This window comes from Callorhinus ursinus, unplaced genomic scaffold (genome assembly GCF_003265705.2).
Source record: "Callorhinus ursinus isolate GAN/ISIS: 27379988/994484 unplaced genomic scaffold, GSC_fseal_2.0 scaffold6, whole genome shotgun sequence".
Lineage (NCBI taxonomy): Eukaryota > Metazoa > Chordata > Mammalia > Carnivora > Otariidae > Callorhinus > Callorhinus ursinus.
Genome location: NW_027397068.1, coordinates 26351093 through 26373833, shown reverse-complemented (window position 1 = coordinate 26373833; position 22741 = coordinate 26351093). Strand labels below are relative to the sequence as shown.

The window sequence follows — 22741 nt, the reverse complement described above, 5'->3', positions numbered from 1 at the left end:
TGAAAAGGAATGAAGTACTGATAACATGCTATAGCATAGATGAACCTTGAAATGTCATGATATGTAAAAGAAGGAAGACACAAAAGGCTGCATATTGTATGCATACTGTGACTCATTTATATGAAATGTCCAGAATATGCAAAATCTATAGACAGAAAGTAAATTAGTGTGACTGCTTATAAATATGAGGTTTTTTTCTGGAGTTATGTAATTTGATAGTGGTGATTCTAGTATACCTTGTGAATATACTAAAAACTACTGAAATGTACTTTTTTAAATGGTAAATTTAAGTGAATTGTGTCTGAATTATATCTCAAGTTAAAAGAAATAATGGTTAATAATTTTTCATATTTGGGGGAGAAAACAGTCTGTGTGTTGAAGAAGCTCAGGAAATTCAAAGCAAGTTAATATATAGTAAAACCCACAGGCATATCATAATCAGACTGGTGAAAGCCAATATAGAAAATCTATACAAAGAAAGAAACATGACATCAAAGAGAACAATAAGTGATGATGAATGATGGCTGCTGTCTTATGAGAGATCAAAATACAATGCAGTGATACCTTAAACACTGAAAGAAGCTACAGACAGGAGTGAAGAACGCTAGAAATGGTAAATAAATGATAAATATAAGAGATTACCCCCTTTAACTTTTTTTTTAAAGCAAATGACTATTAAAAGGAAGAATAATATAATTTTAAAGAAGGGTTTATAGTGTCTGTATAAATAAAATGTATGACCACATTTGTCTAAAGGATGGGGTCCTGAATCCTCAGTTAACTGTGGGTCAAAGAAGAAATCACAAGGGAAGTTTAAAAATATTTCAAACTAAATGATAATGGAAACACAAGAGAATTAAATTTTGTGGGCCTCACATAAAGCTGTGCTTAGAGGGATTTAAAAACTTTCTGTAGTAGGAAAATACAACTTACTGATATCAGGAACAAAAAATGGGGTATTACTACGGATCCCACAGCCATTAAAAGGATAGTAGGAAATAAAATGAACAACTTTATGCCTGCAAATTTGACAAATGGACATACTCAGCGAAAATACCGTTTAGTAAAACTGACACAATAAATAGATATGAATAGTCTGTAAATGTATGAAGAAGTTGGATTTGTAATTAAAAATTCCTCACAAAGTGAAATTCACCAAGTTTCATTGGTGAATTCTATCAAATATGTAAGGAATAAATAGTACTAATCTTCACAGACTTTTTTCAGAAAATAGAAGAGGAGGGAATATTCCCAGTTTGTTTAAGAGGCCAGAGTAACTGATACAAGAACGTGTAATGGATATTAAAGGAAGAAAAAATACAGCCCAATATCCCTCATGAACATAAATGCAGATACTCTCAAGAAAATACTAACAAATTGAATCTTCAATAAAGGGTAGTACACCACAACCGGGTTGAGATTGTCCCAGGAATATAAGGGTGATTCAACTTTCACATATCAATGAATTGATGTAATTCAGCACATTTACAGAAAAAAGTAGAAAAAAATCACAATCACATAGGTCCTTACCAGAAAAGCTTTTGACAGAATTCAGTACCCATTTGTCTCCAAAACTCTTAGCAAACTTAGGAATAGAAGAGAATCTCCTCGACTTGACAGAGTAAATATGAAAAGTCTACAGCTAAAATCATGCTAAATGGTGGTTTATTGAATATTTCACCCTAAGATCAGGAAAAAGGCAAAGATGTCTCTTCCTACCACTTCTATGGGTAGTTTTGCTCTAGTGCAAAATAGATATTCCTAAATAACAAGGTGCTGTTAAAAATCACAGGACTTACGGGGAAAATGCATTAAGGGCACAAAATCAAAAACTTTATTAGTGACAAAAAAGATAGGAACCTAATAAAAGCACAGTTTTACATAGGTTAAATGGTTAAATACAGAAATACTACAATAAGTTTGGAGCTTTATTTTGAAAAGACTGTAAGTTTGCTTGTAGAGATGAGGATTGGAAGGGATTGCAGCTTGTCAGTTATTGTGGTGAAAGGAAAGTTACTAAATCAGACAAAATTGTGGCATCGAATGTGGGTGAGTATAGCTTATAACATGAATTGAGGTAGCAGGTCTATTGCTGAGGTGTGTGTTTTGTGTATTTTGTGGCTCAGTTTAGCTGGGTGCGATTTCTATGTTCATTTAGTATTTCTTGTGGACAGCATTTACAAAAGTAAATATGAAATTCACATTGCTCAAACTGTTCCCTAATATATGATTTCCTTTGGAACAAATCCAAAAAACTTGAACAGTTTAAATATATACATAAATGTGTGTGTGTGTGTGTGTGTATACACACTATTCATAAATATATATTCATATAATATGTGTATGTTAGCACATCTTAATGTCTACTAAGATGTTTTTGGGTGAACAGACTGGTTTATCAATCCAATGGTATATAGTACTGAGCAGCAAAAGGGAACTATTTATACATGCAGTAACATAGATGAATTTCAAAAGCATTATGCTAATAAGTAAAAGATGCTAGATTACACAGTACTATATGATTCTATTTGTGATTATATTACAGGCAAAACTAATATTGTGATACAAATCAGATCAGCTGGGTGGGTCAAAATGAGGGAACTGATTGTAAAGGGCACCAAAGAACTTTTTGGATGTGATGGTAATATTTTATATCTTGTTTGGGCTGACACTTAACGTGGTATTGATTTATTTAACTGTACACTTAAAATTTCTGCATTTCACTGTGTGAATTGTATCTCAGTGAAAGTTTATTGAGAAAGCACAGGTGAGAACAGTCATGGTCTCTGCCTTGTGGAGTGTAAGAGTAGTATGACCTAAGAATATAAATGATATTATAGAGTCAAGTATATGAACTTTGTGAACTTAACCTACACTTGGGAAGTAAGAAATTTCCTGGAGGAAGTGATGTCGAAACTGAACCTGAAGATGGAGGAGGATATTTTGGGGTAGTTGTGTAAGTAGTCAAGTGATAGGCAAAGAGAAGGAGTGCTCTAGACAAAGGAGGTATTTTGTGCAGAGGCACAGAAATGAGAGAGTATGGCTGAAAGAATGTTTGAGCAGGTGACAGATAATCAAGATCGTTGGAGCAGAGAATGTGTGTGGGACGAGGGAAAGAAAATGGAATATGTGAAGTGGGAGCAGGAGATTATGATGAAGAGGTTAGCAGAAGATGTAAGTCATGTAGAATCTTGAAGACTTTGGATGAAGTTTGGTTTTATTATAAAATAGCAGAGCAGCTGAGTGAGAAGATCTGATTTGCATTTTAGGAAGATCCCTGTGACTCCAAATGTGAAAAATGAATTAAAGGGGTTAAGATTTGGGGCAAGGGACCCAGCTGTAAGGTTTTTCAGAAATGTCAGATAGTTGTTAGTTTGTACTAGGAAAGCAGCTGGGAATGTTGAACGTGAATGGATTCAGATCTATTTAGGATGTGGACTCAATAGAACTTGCTTGAATTTGAATGTAGGAGATGGGGAGGAGGAGTCAAGGGGGGGAAACTTACTTCTTTACTTTGGGATTTGTTGAGGTTTCTTATGCCTAATACCATATCTTCTAGATTAATGAATGTATGGGTCCTAGTCATGAGAAGGATTTTGGCTGGAGACAGATATTGAGACTTATTAGTCTGTAAATGATGTGGAAGTAGGTAAGCTTATGACGGTGAGTATGTGGAATGAAAAAAAGCAAGGAGGTGCTAGACTAGAAATTTGAAAAATACCAACATTTGGGGCGCCTGGGTGGCTCAGTCAGTTAAGCATCCGACTCTTGGTTTCAGCTCAGATTGTGATCTCAGGGTTGTGAGATCAAGCCCTATGTCAGGCTCGCCCTTGCATGGAGTCTGCTGGAGATTCTGTCCCTCACCCTCTGTTCCTCCTCCCCCCTCCTCCCGTCAAATAAATAAAATCTTAAAAAACAAACAAACCAACCAGAACCTTTAAGGAATGGCACCAGAATAGGCTTTTGCAAATGAGAATGAGAAAAGAAGAGAAAAATAAATGTGGTGTCACAGACGAGGATGACTGCTTCAAGGAGTATATTTAAAGGTGTTAGATGCTTGGTGAGGACTTAAAGCAAAGACTGAAAGTATCATTGTTGACCTTCAAGACAGCAGTTTATAAGAGTGGTGAGGGTAGCAGACAGATTGCGTGGGTAAGAGGTGACTTCCGGCTTGGTCACCTTAAAGGCTGGCTCTGAAGGGGAGAAGAGAGAGGACTGGAGCCAGAAGGAAGTTGAGATTGAAGGAAGTTTTTTTGTTTTTCTTCGGGTGCTCGTTTTATTTTTAGGAACAGCTGATGAGAAACAGTAATTAGAAAGAACATGGTTACAGATAATTGTAGAAAGAAATAGGAATAATTAATTGAACCTGGGTTTCAGAGATGCACAAAATGGGATCTAGCAAACAGGATGGGAGATATTCCTTAGATTGTACCAGGAGGGAAGCAAATGATTGGTTGAATGTAACTTTGTAGAGTGGATCTTGGTAAAATTAGAAGATTTAAGAAAATTGGGGCTGGCTCTTGGAGTTGTGCAACTCTTGATGTTGGAGTTGTGAATTTGAGCCCCATTTTGGGTGTGGAGATTACTTAAACATAAAATCTTAAAAAAAAAAAAGATTTAAGAGAATCAAGAAAATTTAACAAATTTTTATGCTGATTTTAGCATTGATTCCATTAACTTTCATGGCATATTCTTCTCTCATCCTGAAAATTATATCTTAGGTGATATATTTGAAAAATCTCCTCCCTTTCCATCCCCACCCACATGCACACACACGAAAGTGATCTTGGAAAGAAATTTTAAGATTTTATAAAAGTAAGCCTTTAAACTATGGCCTTGTATTTTCCCTGTCAGAATGCTGAGTCTGCTATTAGAGGTGGTGACTCAACAATCAAATAAAATAACATTGCTCTGTATGTTAATTTGTTTATTTTGCCATAACAAAATATCACAGACTGGATGGCTTAAAAACAAGAGAAATTTATTTTCTCACAGTTCACAAGGCTGGAAAACCCAAGGTCAGGGTCCAGCAGGGTTCAGTTTCTGGTGAGGGTTGTCTTCCTGGTGTGCAGATGGTTGCCTTCTCTTTGTGTCTTTATATGTCCTTTTCTCCTTTGTGTGGAGAGAGACAGAGAGAGTGAGCGCTCAGCTGTCTTTTCTTATAAGGACACTAATCCTGTTTGGATCAGGGTCCCACCCATATGAACTCATTTAACCTTAGTTGATTCCTTAAGGGTCCATCTCCAAATACAGCCACACTGAGGATTAGGGCTTTAACATGAAAATGTTAGAGGGACACAGACATTGAGTCCATAACACTATATTAGCAACTCCTGCATTTTTTAATGGGATATTAGATTCTTAATGGATATATGGGAAATTTTTGTTTTGCTCTCTTTATAGGACTTGCAGTATTATTTTGAGGTATAATTGACATACAGCATTATATTTTAAGTGTGCAATGTAACAATTTGATATTTGTATATATTGCAAAAAGATCACTAGTTAACATCACCATCCATAGTTACAACGTTTTTTTTCTTGTCATGAGAATTTTTAAGATTTACTCTTGGCAACTTTCAAATACGCAGTATGGTATTATTAACTATAGTCATCAAGCTGTACGTTACATCCACATGACGTATTTATTTCATAACTGGAAGTTTATACCTTTTGATCGCCTTCATCCTTTTTGCCCTACTCTCTACCCCCAGCCAACTATCAGTTTATTCTCTATATCTATGAGCTTTATTTTTACCCCTTTTAGATTCCACATATAAGTGAGATCATTCTGACTTATTTCACTTAGATAATGCCTCAGGGTCCATCCATGTTGTCACAGATGTTGAGATCTTGTCCTTTTTGATGGCTGAATAATACTTCATTCTATACATATACTGCATCTTCTTTATCCATTCATCCATCAGTGGACAGGTTGTCTCCATGTCCTGGCTACTGTAAATAATGGTGCAATGAACATGGGAGTGCATATATCTTTCTGAGATAGTGATTTTTTCTTTGGATGAATATGTAGAAGTGGAATTGCTGGATTATATGTTATTTAATGTTTTAAGTTTTTGAGAAACCTCCAATCTGTTTTCCATAGTGGCTGCATCAGTTTATATTCCATCAGTACAAAGGGTTCCTTTTTCTCTACATCCTCATCAACATTTGTTATTTCTTACCTTTTGATAATAGCCATTCTAATAGGTGTGAAGTGATATCTCAGTGTGGTTTTGATTTGCATTTCTCTGAGGATGAGTGATGTTGAGCATCATGTGCTTGTTTGTCATATGTATGTCTTCTTTGGAAAAAAATCTCTGTTCAGATCTTCTGCCTATTTTTTTAATTGGAGGTTTGGTTTTTGTTTATTACTTGTATGAGTTCATTATATATTTTGGATATTACCCCTTTACTAGATACATGATTTGCAAGTATTTTCTCCTCTATGGTAGGTTGCTTTTTCACTTTGTTAATGGTTTTCTTTGCTTGCACAAACTTTTTAGTTTGTTGTTGTCCTACTTGGTTTGTTTTTTTGCTTTTTTGCTTTTGTTGTCTTTGCTTTTGGTGCCAAGCTTGCAATATTATCAATAAATTGAAAGGCTTTTTTTTTTTCCACTTGTAAGTAGTTTCAGTGTAGTACTGTTCATTTATCTCTAATCAGACTGTCTGGATTAATATTTTCATTAAAGGACACTGGTAATAATATCTAAGTAAATGGTACTTTCCAGATTACTTCTGTAAAAGTGAAGTTAGATTAGTTTATCAGGCATTCTGACTTGGAAGATTCATGAAAGCAAATAAACATGGTGTCAAACTCGCTACCTTTATTTGCAGAAATTTGTACTGAAAAGATATGCACTTAAATACAACTGCTAATGTATGTAAGAAGATACTAGAAATGTAATGAATCAAAAGTCTTTCTGGAATCTTACTGTGAAGCTTTTGAAAAAAGATTTCCTACCCCCACCCCAACCTAATCATGGAAGGAGGAACATCTCATAAGTAGGAGCTGAGGGGGCTTTGACTGAGACATCTGTCACTTTATTCATTGCCACGATTAATTCAGTTGCTGTGCCTGCCTACATAGATATTTCCTCTTTCAGTTACTGCTCTCATATTTCCTTTGAGTTCATTTCATTAAATAGTTCACTTTCCTCCTAGATAGAGAGGTAGAATATTCTGTTGAAGCGTATGTATACAAATATGTGTACTCTCTTGATAGACCCCTCATTTGCAATTAAGACTAGTTGTTTGTAATTGTCAGCTATCAATTATGGGTGTCCCCACTGGTCAAGTTTAGAAGCCTGCAAAACAGTGGAAATCTGGGAAAAGCAAGACTTCGGTACCTTCTCTGATTATAGGAGTCATTGAGGGGAATAGCAACCTGTGCTGAAGCAACACGAGAAAATGGTGGGCTTTTCCCCCCTGATTTCTCAAACCACTGTTTTGAGACACCCTAACTCCTTTTTTTCATAATCAGATTGTATACAGTTTAAGAAATTCAAACAGTACATAAGCTTAAATAGGTCATAAATTCAAACTACATGAAAATAATATTTTCTTTGGAATATGAACTTTCATATTTTTTGCTACTCACACATAACCAAAATGGACAATTAAATTAGCAACATAGAGAACTGTACAATATCTAGAAAAGCCATTCTAAATTTAGAGATTAAGTATAACCAAGTTAAAGTTTTCCTAAATAGAAATAATAATTATAACGCTAACCCATTTGAATATAATAGAGTTGATATGATATACATGTTATTGTTTATCCTGGTCAGGAAGTCAGGACAAATCCCTTCAATCTAGCTAAGCAAAGCAAATACAACTTTTGTATTGTAAAGTTGATTAAGGCAGGAACCCTCTCTCTGCCATCCATATCTTCTCCCATCTTTTAGTTTTGCCTTTCTCTCTCTCATACTCTCCTTTTGCCTTTTCAGTTTTACAGACTTTATATTTTCTCATATTCTTTACCCTTGTGTGCCTATGTCTGAAAACATCTACCTTCCTTCTTTATGGATTTTTAGTTCAAGAGCACCATGAATTTAGAATCCCTTTGTACCCAATTTGATTGTCTCAGCTCTTCTCCCCCTCCCCCCCAGCAGCTGTGACCAGTGGGTAGTTAAATAGTGGCTTACCTTTTTACTCAGCACATCTATGAGATCAGACTCTATTAAAACAGGAGGTATGACTGATTATTTGCATCTACAAAATATACTTTAGGAAATAGCAGTAGGTAATCAAGTGCCTTTTCTTTTGGTAGGACGGCATGTACTTAAGTTTCCTAGCCATTCTGGAGCTTTCCATTACTTGGGTAATTTAGTGTTGTCTGTTAATAGTGTCCAAATAGGCTATAACTAAGTGCTTTTTTCTGCCATATTATTTGTCTCAGTTTTTACCAAAGGACTTACAGAACCGTGACTTTTTGGTAAAATAGTGTTCGAATATAATTATCTTAAGTATTTAGGTCTTATGGAGGAAATGGTATTGCGTAGTAGTTAAGAGTGGGACTCTTGAGTCAGAATAATCCTAGCTTGACCACATAGGACTCTATCTGCTCTCTGAGCTTTTTAATTAATTAGTTAATTAATTGTCTTATCTGTGAAATAGCAATAACAATGCTTTTACCTTAAGGATTGTTAGGAAGATGAAATTACATTGTCCATATAAAAAGCATTAGTGCAATGTCTGTCACGCAATGAGTGTTCAGTTAGTGTTGGCTCTTACTATCTTTTTTCAGGGAAAATTGCATTAGTCATCTCATTTACATAACTGCTTATCTGTCCAGTGATCGTTGTCTCAACTGCCTAAAAGATTCAGTGTAGGTATAAGATGTAAATTTAGCTATTTGACCTTAAAAGCTATGTTTTAACAGCTTTATTAAGCTGTTACAGGAAACTATACATATTAAAACGTACACTTTGATAAGTTTATACTACAATTTATGTATTCATTTACCTGTTGACATTTAGGATGTTTCCTGGTTTTTGGCTGTTACAGATAAAGCCACAGTGGATATTCACACACAAGTCTTTGTGTGGATAGATGTTTTTGTTTCTCTTAGGTAATTACCTAGTTGTAGAATGACTGGATCTGATGGTAGGTATATGTTTACCTTTTTTAAAAAAACTATCAAACTGTTTTCCAAAGTGGTTGTCCTGTTTTAACATCCTTACTAGCGGTGTATGTCAGTTCTCTTCCACATTCTTGTCAGCGCTAAATGGCCAAGTCAAAAAGCTATTTTTAAAGTTATTACTCTTTCATATCCTTCGTTTTTTTTCTTTTATGTTGTTTTAAATACATATCATATTATGTAAGGATTATTTGGAAAAAGTACAAAATATGCCAGGTAGCTAAAGATTTTTAACTTCAGGGATGCCTGGGTGGCTCAGTTGGTTAAGCGACTGCCTTCAGCTCAGGTCATGATCCTGCAGATCACGAGTCTGCTTCTCCCTCTGACCCTCCCCCCTCTCATGTGCGCTCTCTCTCTCTCATTCTCTCTCTCTCAAATAAATAAATAAAATCTTAAAAAAAAAGATTTTTAACTTCAAATTTAAAAACTATTTGGAATTGTACTTTAACCTCTTTACTGGGAAGTTAACAGATGGTTTGCTAAAAATATTGGATAATTGGGGGAGATACAGTTCTTTAAGAAGCTAATTTTCTAATATGTGTACCTGTTTTATGTGTGTATTTTTTTCCCTTTGGTAGAGTTTTCCAGAAAAGGACCTTCTGCACTGTCCATCTAAGGATGCAATTGAAGCTCATTTTATGTCTTGTGTGAAAGAAGCTGATGCATTAAAGCATAAAAGTCAAGTAATCAATGAAATGCAGAAAAAAGATCATAAGCAGCTCTGGATGGGATTACAAAATGGTAAATATAACAGTTTAACTTCTGACTAGTCACCACTTTATAAAGTATGAAATAACTATAATCCTGTGAGTAATTGGTACATCTTGGAATTGGTGGTACAAGTTTAAATTCCAGCCTCTACACACAAAATTTTGCAAAGAAGCTGCCTTTAATCATCCCTTATATTGTACTCTTCCAACATCCTTCTCTTTATGGGTTTTTTAGCATTAGAGTTGCTTTGCCCAGAACATCAGACGGTATAAACTTCCTGTGTTTAGCTTCTGGAGAAAGTGCCCTTATTGCTTAGTCATGATCTTTCTGGAATTACAGCTGAGTACCTTGTGTGTGTACCAAAGTACCTCCCCTTGGGTAGGGCACAAACTCCAACCCCTGCTTTCTCAGAATAGTAAGACTTGCTTTGTACTTGGATCCTGTCTCTCCTGGCTGGGATTTAGAAGATACACTCAAGGGAAAAGCTGAGAGGAATCTGCAGCTCACCTCTGTATTCTCCATCTTTTAGAGATCATAGCTCCTTAATCTTGCCTGCATTGATTGTCTTTCAATGCCTTCAACACAGTTGTCTTAATACAGGTAGCCATTGTTTTACATGGGTCCGGTATGCATGAATTTCAGGTAACATGCTTTAGTTAAATAATACCAGGTCCTTAACAGTATGGTTCAAATTTCACTTGCTACCGTATATTAACTGAAATTACATAAAGTACAAACTGTATTGCTAGCTCTTTAGTCCATGAGTCATTTAACAACAGATATGCATCATGATTAAAGACCAGTCACATCACTTCTTTCAGTGTCTATCAGTTAATCATCATTACTCATCTGTTATTTAGTTTACCCACAGACAGCAAAGCATGTGGTTGTATTGCCTCCTTGTCTTCAGTGATAAGTCCACATAACATTTTATAAAAGTACATAATTGAAAGAGGGAATTGGCCAAGAAAGATGAAAGTATGGCAAAGAAACAAAAAGTAATAATGCTGACAGCGGCATTTTACTGGAATAATGGAATTATAGAAGAAACAACTGACTGTGGGAATGTTGACACTGCCGCCTTTTGAGAGACTAGATATGCAGCCATGGGAACTTAATGAAGGTGAACTTTTCCACATAAATGAGGTAGGCGGTTGTAACAAAAAGGATGAATTTATCCCAGAAAAAGTGATGCTGGCAAAAAACTTAGCATTAAAGGATCTCTCAGAGATATTTCATGACATCGGAAGTGCAAATTTTAACATGTTTGGAAGTTGATCCTGACTTAGAAAAGAATATGACAGTTCGGCAAGGTTTAGGAAAGATGCTTCCTTGTAGGGTATGTATCATGAAAGCAAGCACGATTGAAACCGTACTTAAAGTTTTTACAGAGCAATAAATAAAGCGCTTGCATTCTCAGCATTTCTAATGTTTTAAATTACAGTGTACTAAATACATTAGTTTTATTTACTTTATTCATTTTCTTATACATTTATAACAGTTTTTAATGTTGGGACAATTTTTAAAGATCACACCATTGGTTATTAAGATCACTTTGTGTGGTTTCATGATCACTTTTCCAGTCCTGTACAACTGTATAAAGCAAGGACTGCTTATGTTTTATCCATCTTTTGTAGTTGTTTTTGGATAAAAAATTAGTCCAATATAAGCTGAACTTTCACGGCAATAACTAGAATAAAGTAGAAGACCCACCTTCTCCCCCAAACCCTCCCAGAAAAAAAACAACAACATAATTTTAAAAAATGATGCATCTTTATCTTTTGGACTATATTATTACCATATCAAAGAGGTGTTTGTGGTTAGTTAGTATTTGTTAAAGTTTCATTATGCAAAACGGCATTATTTGAGACTTCAGTAATGTAAAAGGTACATATTTTATGACACTGTACTCTAAATTTTCTCATTTCTTTTAAGTCTCTTAGATTTGAATTACATGGAGTTGCTCCTTAGTTTTATATTTGTATGTCTGGTTAGATTGCAAGCTCTGTAAAGGCAGGCCTCTTGCTTCTTCTACCTTACTGAGTATACAAATTCCTATTAAATAATTAAAAGAGTTTACGACCCTTTAAGAAGGTGTACTTTTTCCTTTTTCTTGCTGGCTGTTTGAAGATGAACTGAAATTTTAGGAGACTTGTGAATAAGAAGATAACCTAAATGGAAGAAGGCCAAATCTTAGCAAGAAAGCAGGGATCTGAGAATAATTTGGCTTCAGAATTGAAGGAAATAATTTTAATGGGTATTTAAGTAGGTATTCTTGAAATCTATTGTGAATGTGGTGAGTCTGCTACAGGGAGCTCTGGGATTCAGCAGAGGATTCTAAAAATGATTAAAATATTTCACTTGGGGCATTGGAGGCTTGGGCGTGGTGGGTGGTAGTTAAGAGTTGTTTAGGGACACCTGGGTGGCGCAGTCGGTTAAGCATCTGACTTGGTTTCAGCTCAGGTTGTGATCTTGAGATTCTCTCTCCCTCTCCCTCTGCCCTTCTTGCTCATGCTCTCTCTCTCTCTCTCAAATAAATAAATAAATCTTGGGGGAAAAAAAGTTGTTTAGTCTCAGCTCTCCTAGCAGCTCCATAGGGCAACTCACTCAATCCCTTTGAGCTTCAGTTCCTTTATATGTGAAACAAGAGAGTATCTGTTATGTTCTTTTATAGGTGGAGGCTTAAACGAAACACTAATACAGCTTATGTGAAAGTGTGTGAAAGGAGGTAAAGCTATCTCGATAAAAAGAATTGTTGAGAAGTCACTTTGAGACCCTAGAACAGGGGTTGGCAAACTGTGGTCATGGGCCAGCCACCTGTTTCTGTAAATAATTTATTAGAACCCTTTCACACCCATTTATTTGTGTATTGTCTGGGACTGCTTTCATGCTACAACAGCTGAGTTAAATAGTTCTGCTAGAGATCATGTGGCCCACAGCCTAGAATATTTACTCTCTCTGACCCTTTTAGAAAACATTTGGCAGCTCATAGAAGGTTGACCAGACCAACAGCTCGTATTTATCATTGACCTAATGCATGACTTAAAATGTCACATTCAGAACTGGGTATAACTTAACGTATCGGACTTAATCTAATAACTGCCTTCATTGCTATTTTTTGGCGTAATATTCCTTTTTTCCTATTTTTGTCCTACTTCCTGTTCTTTCTTGGATATATAACTGTTTTAAAGTTAGCATTGCTAAGTTAAATTTTATTACATTAAAAAATTTTTTTAAATTTTCAAACTGAGTTTCATTAAATCTGACTTAAAATGGTATGTGGATAAAATGTACTTTATTCAATTTTTATTTTTAGCTATAGATTTTTTTTTTTTTAGCTGATTATGTTTGGTCTTGCTTGTATTGGTAATGATTGAGCTTACACTCAAAATCTCCTGTATAGTATCCTGTGGCTACTGGAGACATTGGTAGTTTATTTATTCTGCTTTTAAAAAACTAAAATACCCATTTAGGAAATTTTTAGCTAGGTAAATGTTGGTAGAAAATATATTTTGGGGGCGCCTGGGTGGCTCAGTTGGTTTTAAGCGTCTGCCTTCGGCTGAGGCCATGATCCCAGAGTCCTGGGATTGAGTCCCGCGTCGGGCTCCCTGCTCCGTGGGGACTGTGCTTTTCCTCTTGCTCCCCGCTCACTCGTGCACTCGCTCATATATTCTCACACACACGCCCACAAAAATAAATAAATAAAATCTTGAGAAAATATATTTTGGGATAAAAGGCTGAATGTTACCTACATTAAAGTAAATTGGTGAAAGGTGGGTGTAGTACTTCCTTCTAATTAAAATGCCTTTTTTTTTTTTTTAAGATTTTATTTATTTGACAGAGAGAGACACAGCAAAAGCAGGAACACAAGCAGGGGGAGTGGGAGAGGGAGAAGCAGGCTTCCCGCCGAGCGGGGAGCCCGATGCGGGACTCGATCCCAGGACCCCGGGATCATGACCTGAGCCGAAGGCAGACGCTTAACGACTGAGCCACCCAGGTGCTCCTAAAATGCCCTTTCTTTCTTTTTGTCTAGGTCTTACTTAGGTTTTAATGCTCATCTCTGTTGTTAACTGCTCTGTGAAGCCTTCTTTTTAAAATTTTTTTTAGCCAACAAATATTTGTAGACCATCTAACATGAACCTGACACTCTGCTAGGAGTTAGTGATCATCCAGCAGTGACAAAACAGACATGCACCCTGTCTTCATGGAGCTTATGGTGGCATGGAGGCAGAATTATCCATGTTTTCATGCTGTCATGCCTCCTTGTCCATTTATATGCATTTTGCTCTCATATTTTATCACACACTGGTGTAGTTATGGTTTATGTAATTCTGCTAGAATATAATTTTTCCTGGTTAGAGTGTATTGTACATTTTTGGTTTTTTAAAAAATTAAAAAAAATTTTTTTTAAAGATTTTATTTATTTATTTGACAGAGACAGCGAGAGCAGGAACACAAGCAGGGGGAGTGGGAGAGGGAGAAGCAGGCTTCCTGCCGAGCAGGGGGCCCGATGCGGGGCTCTATCCCAGGACCCTGGGATCATGACCTGAGCCAAAGGCAGACGCTTAATGACTGAGTCACCCAGGCACCACATAGAGTGTATTATACATTTTTGAATCCCTGGCACCTAGTCCAGTCTTAGGCATAGAGCAGCTAAAATGAATACTAACTGAATGACTATTTTATTCCTTTTTAATACTGTAAGGGAATAATATTAACAGGCTTTTATACATAGTTTAATACTGCTATAAAATAGAGGAAGTGTTTTGTTTGAATTTATTTACGAAAATCCAAAAGAAGGTCCTATTAATTTGTAAAGACAAAGATATTTCACCTTTTGGTTTGTAAACTGGTCAAACTTGAGGCATAGCAGATGGTAAATTTATTTCATTCAGAACTGCACCTGTAGCTCATAACAACTAAACAACGATTTTAAACAGTTTTTGAATACTTTCAAATGCTAATTTTAATTTTTCAGATCTGTGTGAAAGAGAAATAAGAAAAACTTTTGAAACCAAGAAAACTCATTTAAGACACACTGTGCCTTTCAGTGTTTTTTATGGGTTTTCATTTTAGATATAAAAGTATTTAACCTCCCTGTGAAAAAAAGTTAATGACCACAAAAAAGAAAAGAAAGTAACATGTTTATTATTTATGAGGCTGTTGTCACTACATGTGCAGGCTCTTTTCTATTAAATGTCAAGCTGTTTTTCTTATAAGCTAGAGATTTGAATAAATCTCTAAAAAATATTTTTAACATAATATATGACTTAGTTTTCAGCCTTGGTTTTTTGAGTATACTAAAAAAGAAAAGATAGCATTAAGTAAATTCCATAGTCCTTCAAATAAATCTAAGTTTTGACTGCCAAATTTGTTGAAAATTTACATCAGTCAGTTATTTGGTTTTAACCTAAAACTGGTTTTTAAGAGGAAAGTGAGTAGTGAAGGGTGATTTCTATAACAAGTCATAATATTTTGAAAATACTTTTGTTTGCTAGGTGATGTAAAAGACAATTGCAATGGTTTTTAGCTCTTTGGAGGCTTCTATGATAGAGACAGTTGGGTTATAATTGCATTGCTTTGTTTTTATCAGGTACATATAGTAGATTAAGTATTGCACTGACAATCTGTTGGTCTGAGAAGGACCTGATATTTATCTCATATCAGTTGTGTGGTCTGGCAAATCACTTTCCTCTGTAAGCTGGAGTTCCTTATAAACTGAATGTGGTAAGACTTCCCGAGACTTGCATTCATCCCATATACCTCATTCTGATGATTAGATGTTTTCAACGGATTCTGAAGGACTTCTTGGAAGAAGAATTACGGATGATAATTTCTCTCTTCCCCTGCTTCCTCTTTCTCCCTTCCCCTTCCCTCCCCCTCTCTTTCCTTTTCCATTTTCTCTTCTTCCCTCTCCCTTTTTCTCTCTCCCTCTCCCTGTCCCTTTGAAGCAGGACTTAGGTGGAAGGTAACTTACCAGAAATGTGTGGTGTCATAGAAAGAGTACTAAAACAGAGAGAGAAGAGACTTTAAGACTCAGCTCTGTATCTAGGGGAGCCAGACATTAAACAGCCTCTAAATAATTATTACATTTATAGCTTGAGTTGTAGAGGAAGGAGGAAGGAATAGAGAGCAGGGTGGTCGTGATGAAAGTGTTCCAGGCACAGGGAATGACCTGGGTTAGGCAGAAAAGCAGAAAAAAGCTGAGAGCAGGGCAGCTGGGTGGCTTAGATGGTTAAGTTCTGCCTTCGGCTCAGGTCATGATCCCAGCCCCGCATTGGGCTCCTTGCTCAGCGGGGACCTCTTTCTCCCTCTCCCTCTGCCTCTCCCCCTGCTCATGCTCTCTCTCTGTATCTCTGTGTCTCAAATGAATAAATAAAATCTTAAAAAAAAAAAAAGCTGAGAGCTTAGAGGAAACCATTTTGACAAGAACATGGTGATCAAGATTGAGTGGAAAGTAGCAAATGGTCCGAATTAGGCCTGGCAGTGCAAATTAGAGTGAGACCCTGTGTATTCCGGGCTTTAAAGGCTATTTTAATGATATTGAACTTAATCCCCAGGAATTGAGGTGGGATAGATAGGGGACCATTGAAAGATTTTAAGCAAGAATATGACAGAATCAGATTTTCTTTTTAAAGGCATCTCTTTGGATGCAGTATGGTTAATGAATTCGAAGAGAGCAAACATGGAATTAAAAGAGCACTAGGAGTCCATTCCAGTGGTTAGGTGAGGCATGGCAATTGTTTATAAGTGGTGGCTTATATTTGAGATATAGAACTGTTAAGACTGAGTATTTGGTTGATTGTGACAGGTAATAGATGAGAACTGTCAAAGTTGATTCCCAGATGTTGCGGAAACTATTGAGTGCGCCTAACTACTCTTTTGCAGCTTACACATACTATCCAGAAGTAGATCTGTGCTGTATTGTTACATTTACGATATCACTTTTTAATGCCCAGTCCCTTAATACAAATAAAAAAATTTTTTAAGGGCACCTGGGTGGCTCAGTCATTAAGCGCCTGCCTTCAGCTCAGGTCATGATCCCAGGGTCCTGGGATCGAGCCTGGCATCGGGCTCCCTGCTCAGCGGGAAGTCTGCTTCTCCCTCTCTCACTCCCGCTACTTGTGTTCCCTCTCTCACTGTCTCTCTCTGTCAAATAAATAAAATCTTAAAAAAAATTTTTTTTTAAGATTTTATTTTTAAGTAATCTCTGCACCCAACGTGGGTGGGGCTTGAACCCACAACCCCAAGATCAAGAGAGGATCAAGAGTCTTACCCTCCACCAACTGAGCCAGCCAGGCACCCCTCCTTAATACTGTTACAAAAGGAATTGTAGGTCACTTTGATGCCATACATATTTTAAAATGTCTGCTGATTTCTGATAATACTGTTTTACTTTCTGAATGGTGAAAAACATAAAATTTTGCTTGGGATTGACATCAGGCTTACTAGTTGATAACATACACTCATATTTTTAAGTTGAAACGTTTTCCTGTCTCCTGACCTCAAGCACCTCTCCTATTTGCCATTGTTTCATAAGATTATTGGTGTTTTGTAATCCTTTTAGTTCTTTTAATGTCTTCTGAAGTAATTCCCTTTTATCTGAAGACTTGCATTAACTTAAAGCAGCATACTACAAAAGCAGAGTAGCTGCTATTATTTCTGAGCCTATAGAGGCACTGTTGTCACTTCTGCTACATTTTTTCACTTTTCTTCTTTGAAGATCATTCTGTGTTAGAGAAGATGGAAGCTAAACAGAAGTCCAATAGTTGAGCTTTTTCTCTGTCTCTTAATATGATACTGTCTTCCCCAATAATTTTTTCCATGTGTTCTTTCCTTGCCACACGTAGTTTATGAAGCTCGTTTTGTTTTCCTTACTATTATAAGCCTCGTCTTAGGCTTGGTGTTGGCCTTCCTGCTACTCTTTACATGTTCCTTGTATTAGGGTTCTCCAGAGAAATAGAACCAATTTTAAGAATATATACATAAAAGGAGATTTATTATGGGGAATTGGCTCATATGATTATGGAATCTTAGAAGTCCCATGATTTGCCCTCTACAAGCTGGAAATCCCCCAAGAAAGCCAGTCATGTGATTCAATCTGAGTTAGAAGTCCTGAGAACCAGGGGAGCTAGTAGTATAAATCCCAGTCCAGTGGCATGAGAAGATGAAATGAGTTATCTCAGCTCAATCAGTGGGGCAGGAAAAGAGTGAATTCCTTCTTCCCCTTCCATTTGTTCTGTTCAGGTCCTCAACTGATTAGGCGATGCCCACCCACATCAAGGTGGGCAGTCTACTGAAAGTTCACCTATTCAATTACTAATTTCATCTGGAAACACTCTCAAAGTCACACCCAGAAATAATTAATCTGGGCACTCCATTGCCAGCCAAGTTGACCCGTAATATTAACTGTCACATTCCTGCTATAACTTGGTCCATGTTTTATGGGTATCATTTTAATGTTAATTCATTGAATTCATTCAGTTAGTGTTACGGAGTCTATGCTGGAGATAAAGCAGTGAACAGAACAGACTGAAATTCCTACCCTTATACAACCAAAATTGTGGGGGAGAATAGATAAGGTGTGTGTGTGTGTGTGTGTGTGTGTGTTTCTTATCTGTGTATATATATGTATATACATGTAAAATATTTTTAATGTGTCATATGGTAGTAAGTGCTATGGGAGAAAAGTAAAGCAGGGAAAGATGAGAAAGAGCTGTATTGGGATAGGGCATTACTATTTTAAATAGAATGGTCACGGAGGGTCTCACTGATTTTGTGACATTAAATAAAGATCCAAAACAGCACTATGCATTTATCTAGGGTTAATACCTTCCTAGGAGGGGAACAGCAAGGGTAAAGCCCTGAAGTGGGAGAATGCTAGGCAGTTTTGAAGAATCTAACCCTATTACAGCTTTTTGAAGTTACAGATAATGTAAGGTTTTTTTCTTCCTGGGATACCCCTTCTCTAGTCTTCTTGTCGTATTTTCCCTCTACTTTATAGTTTCGCTTTTTTTTTTTTTAAACATTCTGTGTAGCAAAAATGACACTTTTTTTTATATCTAGTTCTTTCCATAAGTCTCCTGGGACACAAAGCATCCTTTTGGCAGTTGATTTTACACTATTCTGAAAGCAATAAACAAAAAGTGTTAAGAATAGATAGAAGGAGAGATTGGACCTATTTATATTAAGGTGGTTAGGGAAGACCTCTTTGAAGAGATAATATTTAACCTGAAATCTTAAGGATGAGAGAGAACCAACCATTTCAGGGAATAACGTGTTTCAAGGACATGAGGCAACAAAGAGTTTGGTATGTTTTAGGGAACCGAAAGAAGGCCACTGTGGAAAATAGTGACCAAGAGGGAAGGGTGACATGAGATGAGATTGGAGAGATAGGAAGGAGCTAGATGATGTAGGGCCTTGTATAGGCCAACGAAAATAATTCAGATGTTAGGTGCAGTGGGAAGCCTTTGGAGAACTTTTAAGCAGGAGAGCAATAAGATGCAAAAATATGTGAAGAAGGAGCCAAGATTAGAAGTGAAGAGGCTATAGCAGTAGGTCCAGGTGTAAGATGATGGTGGCCTCTAGGGGGACAGTGGTTAGAGATGGAGAAAAGTCATTAAATTTGGGATTTGTTCTGGAGGTAGAATGGACAGAATCTATCACTAGATTGACTATAAGGTTAGGGTGAAAAAAAGGGACAGTTAGATAGATAGTGGTGCTTTATACTGTGATATGAAATAACTAGATGGAGAATAGGTTTGGGTTGGGGAACAAAGCTGTTGAGAAGGTCAACTTTGAGGCTGAAAGTTTGAGATGTCTCTGAGACGTTGATGTAGAGATATATTGCGTTAGGTATTGCTAGAGTTAAGTATTGCGAGTGTGTGTCAGTAGATGGAGATGGCTTAATAAATTTGAAAGCTGCAGCTTCTAATTTCATACTCGTTTACTTTCATAAGTACTGTCTTCATTATTTCATCCTTAAGGATATGACAGTTAATGTTCCCAGTGATGTAAGGCAGTGAAATATGGAGCAATTCCATATATTCCTAATGTTTGGCAGTTCTTTATATCCGCTAGCCATTTTGTGCTTTCCTTTCTGCACACAGCTGAGTTAGTCATTTCCATTATTTTGCCTGCAATACGGGAAGGTGAATAAGTTCAGTATAAAGCTGTGTGTGTGTGGCATTCAAGAATCTACAGCTTTGTGAGAAAGTTGCTTAAAGCAAATTTGTAACCTGCTTGAGCATTCAATTAAGTTTTACTGTGGAACAGACAGGCATTTTACTCTATTATATTACATCTTTTAAATCAGTCTCCGTGTTCTGCTTTCTGTAATTAAAAATAATGATGGAAATCTGAAAAGTTTATGTATTTGCGTTTTAATATAAAGTTATACAGATACTTTGTTAGACTTCTGCAGAAAGACCTCATGAAATTACATGATTTAAATGAATAAGTAAATTTGGTAATAATTTGGATCATAGCCTCTTACAGTCTTTGGGTAGACTTGGCAGTGAACATCATGGTTAGTAAAACTTGGTGAAAACATTTAGACAGTTATTTCATAATATGCTACACATTATCCTAACATAAGTTTATTGGAAAAAGTCCATTAATAACAGTGAATGGTTGTATACCCCAGAGTTCACCAGTGGTAGGAATATATTTTGCATATGAGATACAGTTGATATATGTATAAATCTGTATAACTAGGTTGGTTAATAATTGAAAATGCTTTCAGTGAATTTTTAGCGTTACAGGAACACAAAGATTTAGTTTGTAATGTCCTTTTAATTTCAAACCATCTACAGTAAAATGACTGCTTTATCATATCTTGTATTTATATTTGATCCAGTTAAAAAACTTTCTTAAAATTTACACCTCTTAACATACTGTCATTTTTTTCCTATAAGGTAGGTGTGGGAAGGTTTAAGAAGCCTTTCTTCCAGGGGTGCCTGGGTGGCTCAGTCGTTCCGTGTCTGCCTTCAGCTCAGGTCATGGTCCCAGGGTCCTGGGGTTGAGCCCCGCATTGGGCTCCCTGCTCAGCGGGAAGCCTGCTTCTCTCTCTCCCACTCCCCTGCTTGTGTTCCCTCTCTCACTGTCTCTCTGTCAAAAAATAAATAAAGTCTTTTTTTTTTAAAAGAAGCTTTTCTTCCACTATATAGAGGAAATGCAAACAAACATCTGTCTCATAAATGATTTTCACTGTTGGAGTCATGGCCTGTCATTACTATTTAAATTTATAGCACAATTCCTCTTAAAAAATGAAAATTACACACACGCAGGTATATATGCATATGTAGTTTAACTTAATTTGTTTTTAAGTAAATATTTTGTTTTGGAAACTTAAGAAAGTCATGATTTAAGAGAACAGAAAACCCCAGAAGTACTTACTTTCCTAATATTTTTTTTTAAAGATTTATTTATTTATTTATTTGAGAGAGAGAGAATGAGAGAGAGAGAGAGTACATGAGAGGGGGGAGGGTCAGAGGGAGAAGCAGGCTCCCTTACTGAGCAGGGAGCCCGATGTGGGACTCGATCCTGGGACTCCGGGATCATGACCTGAGCCGAAGGCAGTCGCTTAACCAACTGAGCCACCCAGGCGCCCACTTTCCTAATATTTTTGTTTTGTTTTGTCCATTAGCTCCTCATCACTTTTCTTAAGAGTACTAGTTCTCAAAGTGTAGACAGTTGGGTCAGAAGTATCAGCATGACCTAGGTACTGATTAGAAATGTACCCTAGACCAATTGAATCAGAAACTCTGGGGTCCCAGCAAAAGGTCTGAGCAACCTATGGTTCGTTCCACAAGCCCTCCAAGTAATTGTGATGCACTAAATTTTGAAAACTTTAGTTTTCTGGAGCGGGATTTCTCAACCTTAGCAGTATAGATATTTTGGAGTGGATAATTCTTTGGTGTTGGGGCAGTGGCAGGGAGGGAGCTACCTTATGCATTGTGGGGTGTTTGGCAGCATTCCTGGTCTTTCTATCCACTCAGTAGATGCCAGTAGCACACTGCTCCGCACTCTCTATCAAGACATTAAAAAATATCTCAGACATTGCAAAATATCCCCCCAGGGACAAAATTGACCCATTTGAGAACCACTGCTCTAGAGAGAAGTGATAATAGAGTTAATGGATAATACAGCTTCTCCTCTAGAGTAGCAGTGACCACTAATTGGATACCCAGTTTCTGTGCTTGGCACTTTACATGAATTATCGTTGTCATCAGAGCAGCCTTGCAACATATGTTTGAAGGTCTGTCGGCTGGGCCAGCCCATTTAGGAAGATTCTCATCTGTTTCGCCGGCACAACCCTTGAGCTTGGATGTTCGATTGTTACAGGGACTCATTTAGGGTGTATTTGGAACAAAAGGGGTTTGGCATATAAATGAATTAGAGTTATTTTAACCAGCTAACCCTTCTTATCTGGAAACCTAGCCATGTGAACTTCTTATTGTAGCACTTAGCCATAATTATTTCTGGATGGCAATTATTTTATATTTGCTGTAGTGACTATTAAATGACGAATGAATCAATAGCATGCTGTCATTTCAGTGAGACTAACTGTGCTTACATTTTTCAAGTAACATGTGTCTTCTATATTTTTCCTTTTCCCTCTTTTGCTTCCTTCCGTCTCCCTCTCCAGCTCTCTGTGAGGCACTTGTAGTTCTGCATATCTTAGCACTTTTTTCCCTTTCTCTTACCTCTCATTTAATTTGACCTAGTCTCCAACCCATTCCTTCATTATCTTTTTAGGGTCTGAATGGCCAGATATTTACATTTTAGTTGAACAATTTGTAATTAATGCCGTCCAATGTGTTACCTATTCCCAGATACCTCTTTCATGCACTTTTTAACAAAGACCTAGAAATTATTTTATTGAAG

General features: G+C 36.7%; 1 protein-coding gene across 2 annotated transcripts in view; it reads left to right on the top strand.

Annotated features, from left to right (window-relative positions):
- The window catches only part of ATG5 (autophagy related 5), a 121919-nt gene that overhangs the window by 35203 nt on the left and 63975 nt on the right, over positions 1–22741 (top strand). For both annotated transcript variants that reach the window (XM_025863308.2, XM_025863317.2), the window contains exon 5: positions 9721–9883. In XM_025863308.2, the coding sequence (XP_025719093.1) occupies positions 9721–9883 (163 nt within the window). The remainder of the gene's footprint in view (positions 1–9720; positions 9884–22741) is intronic.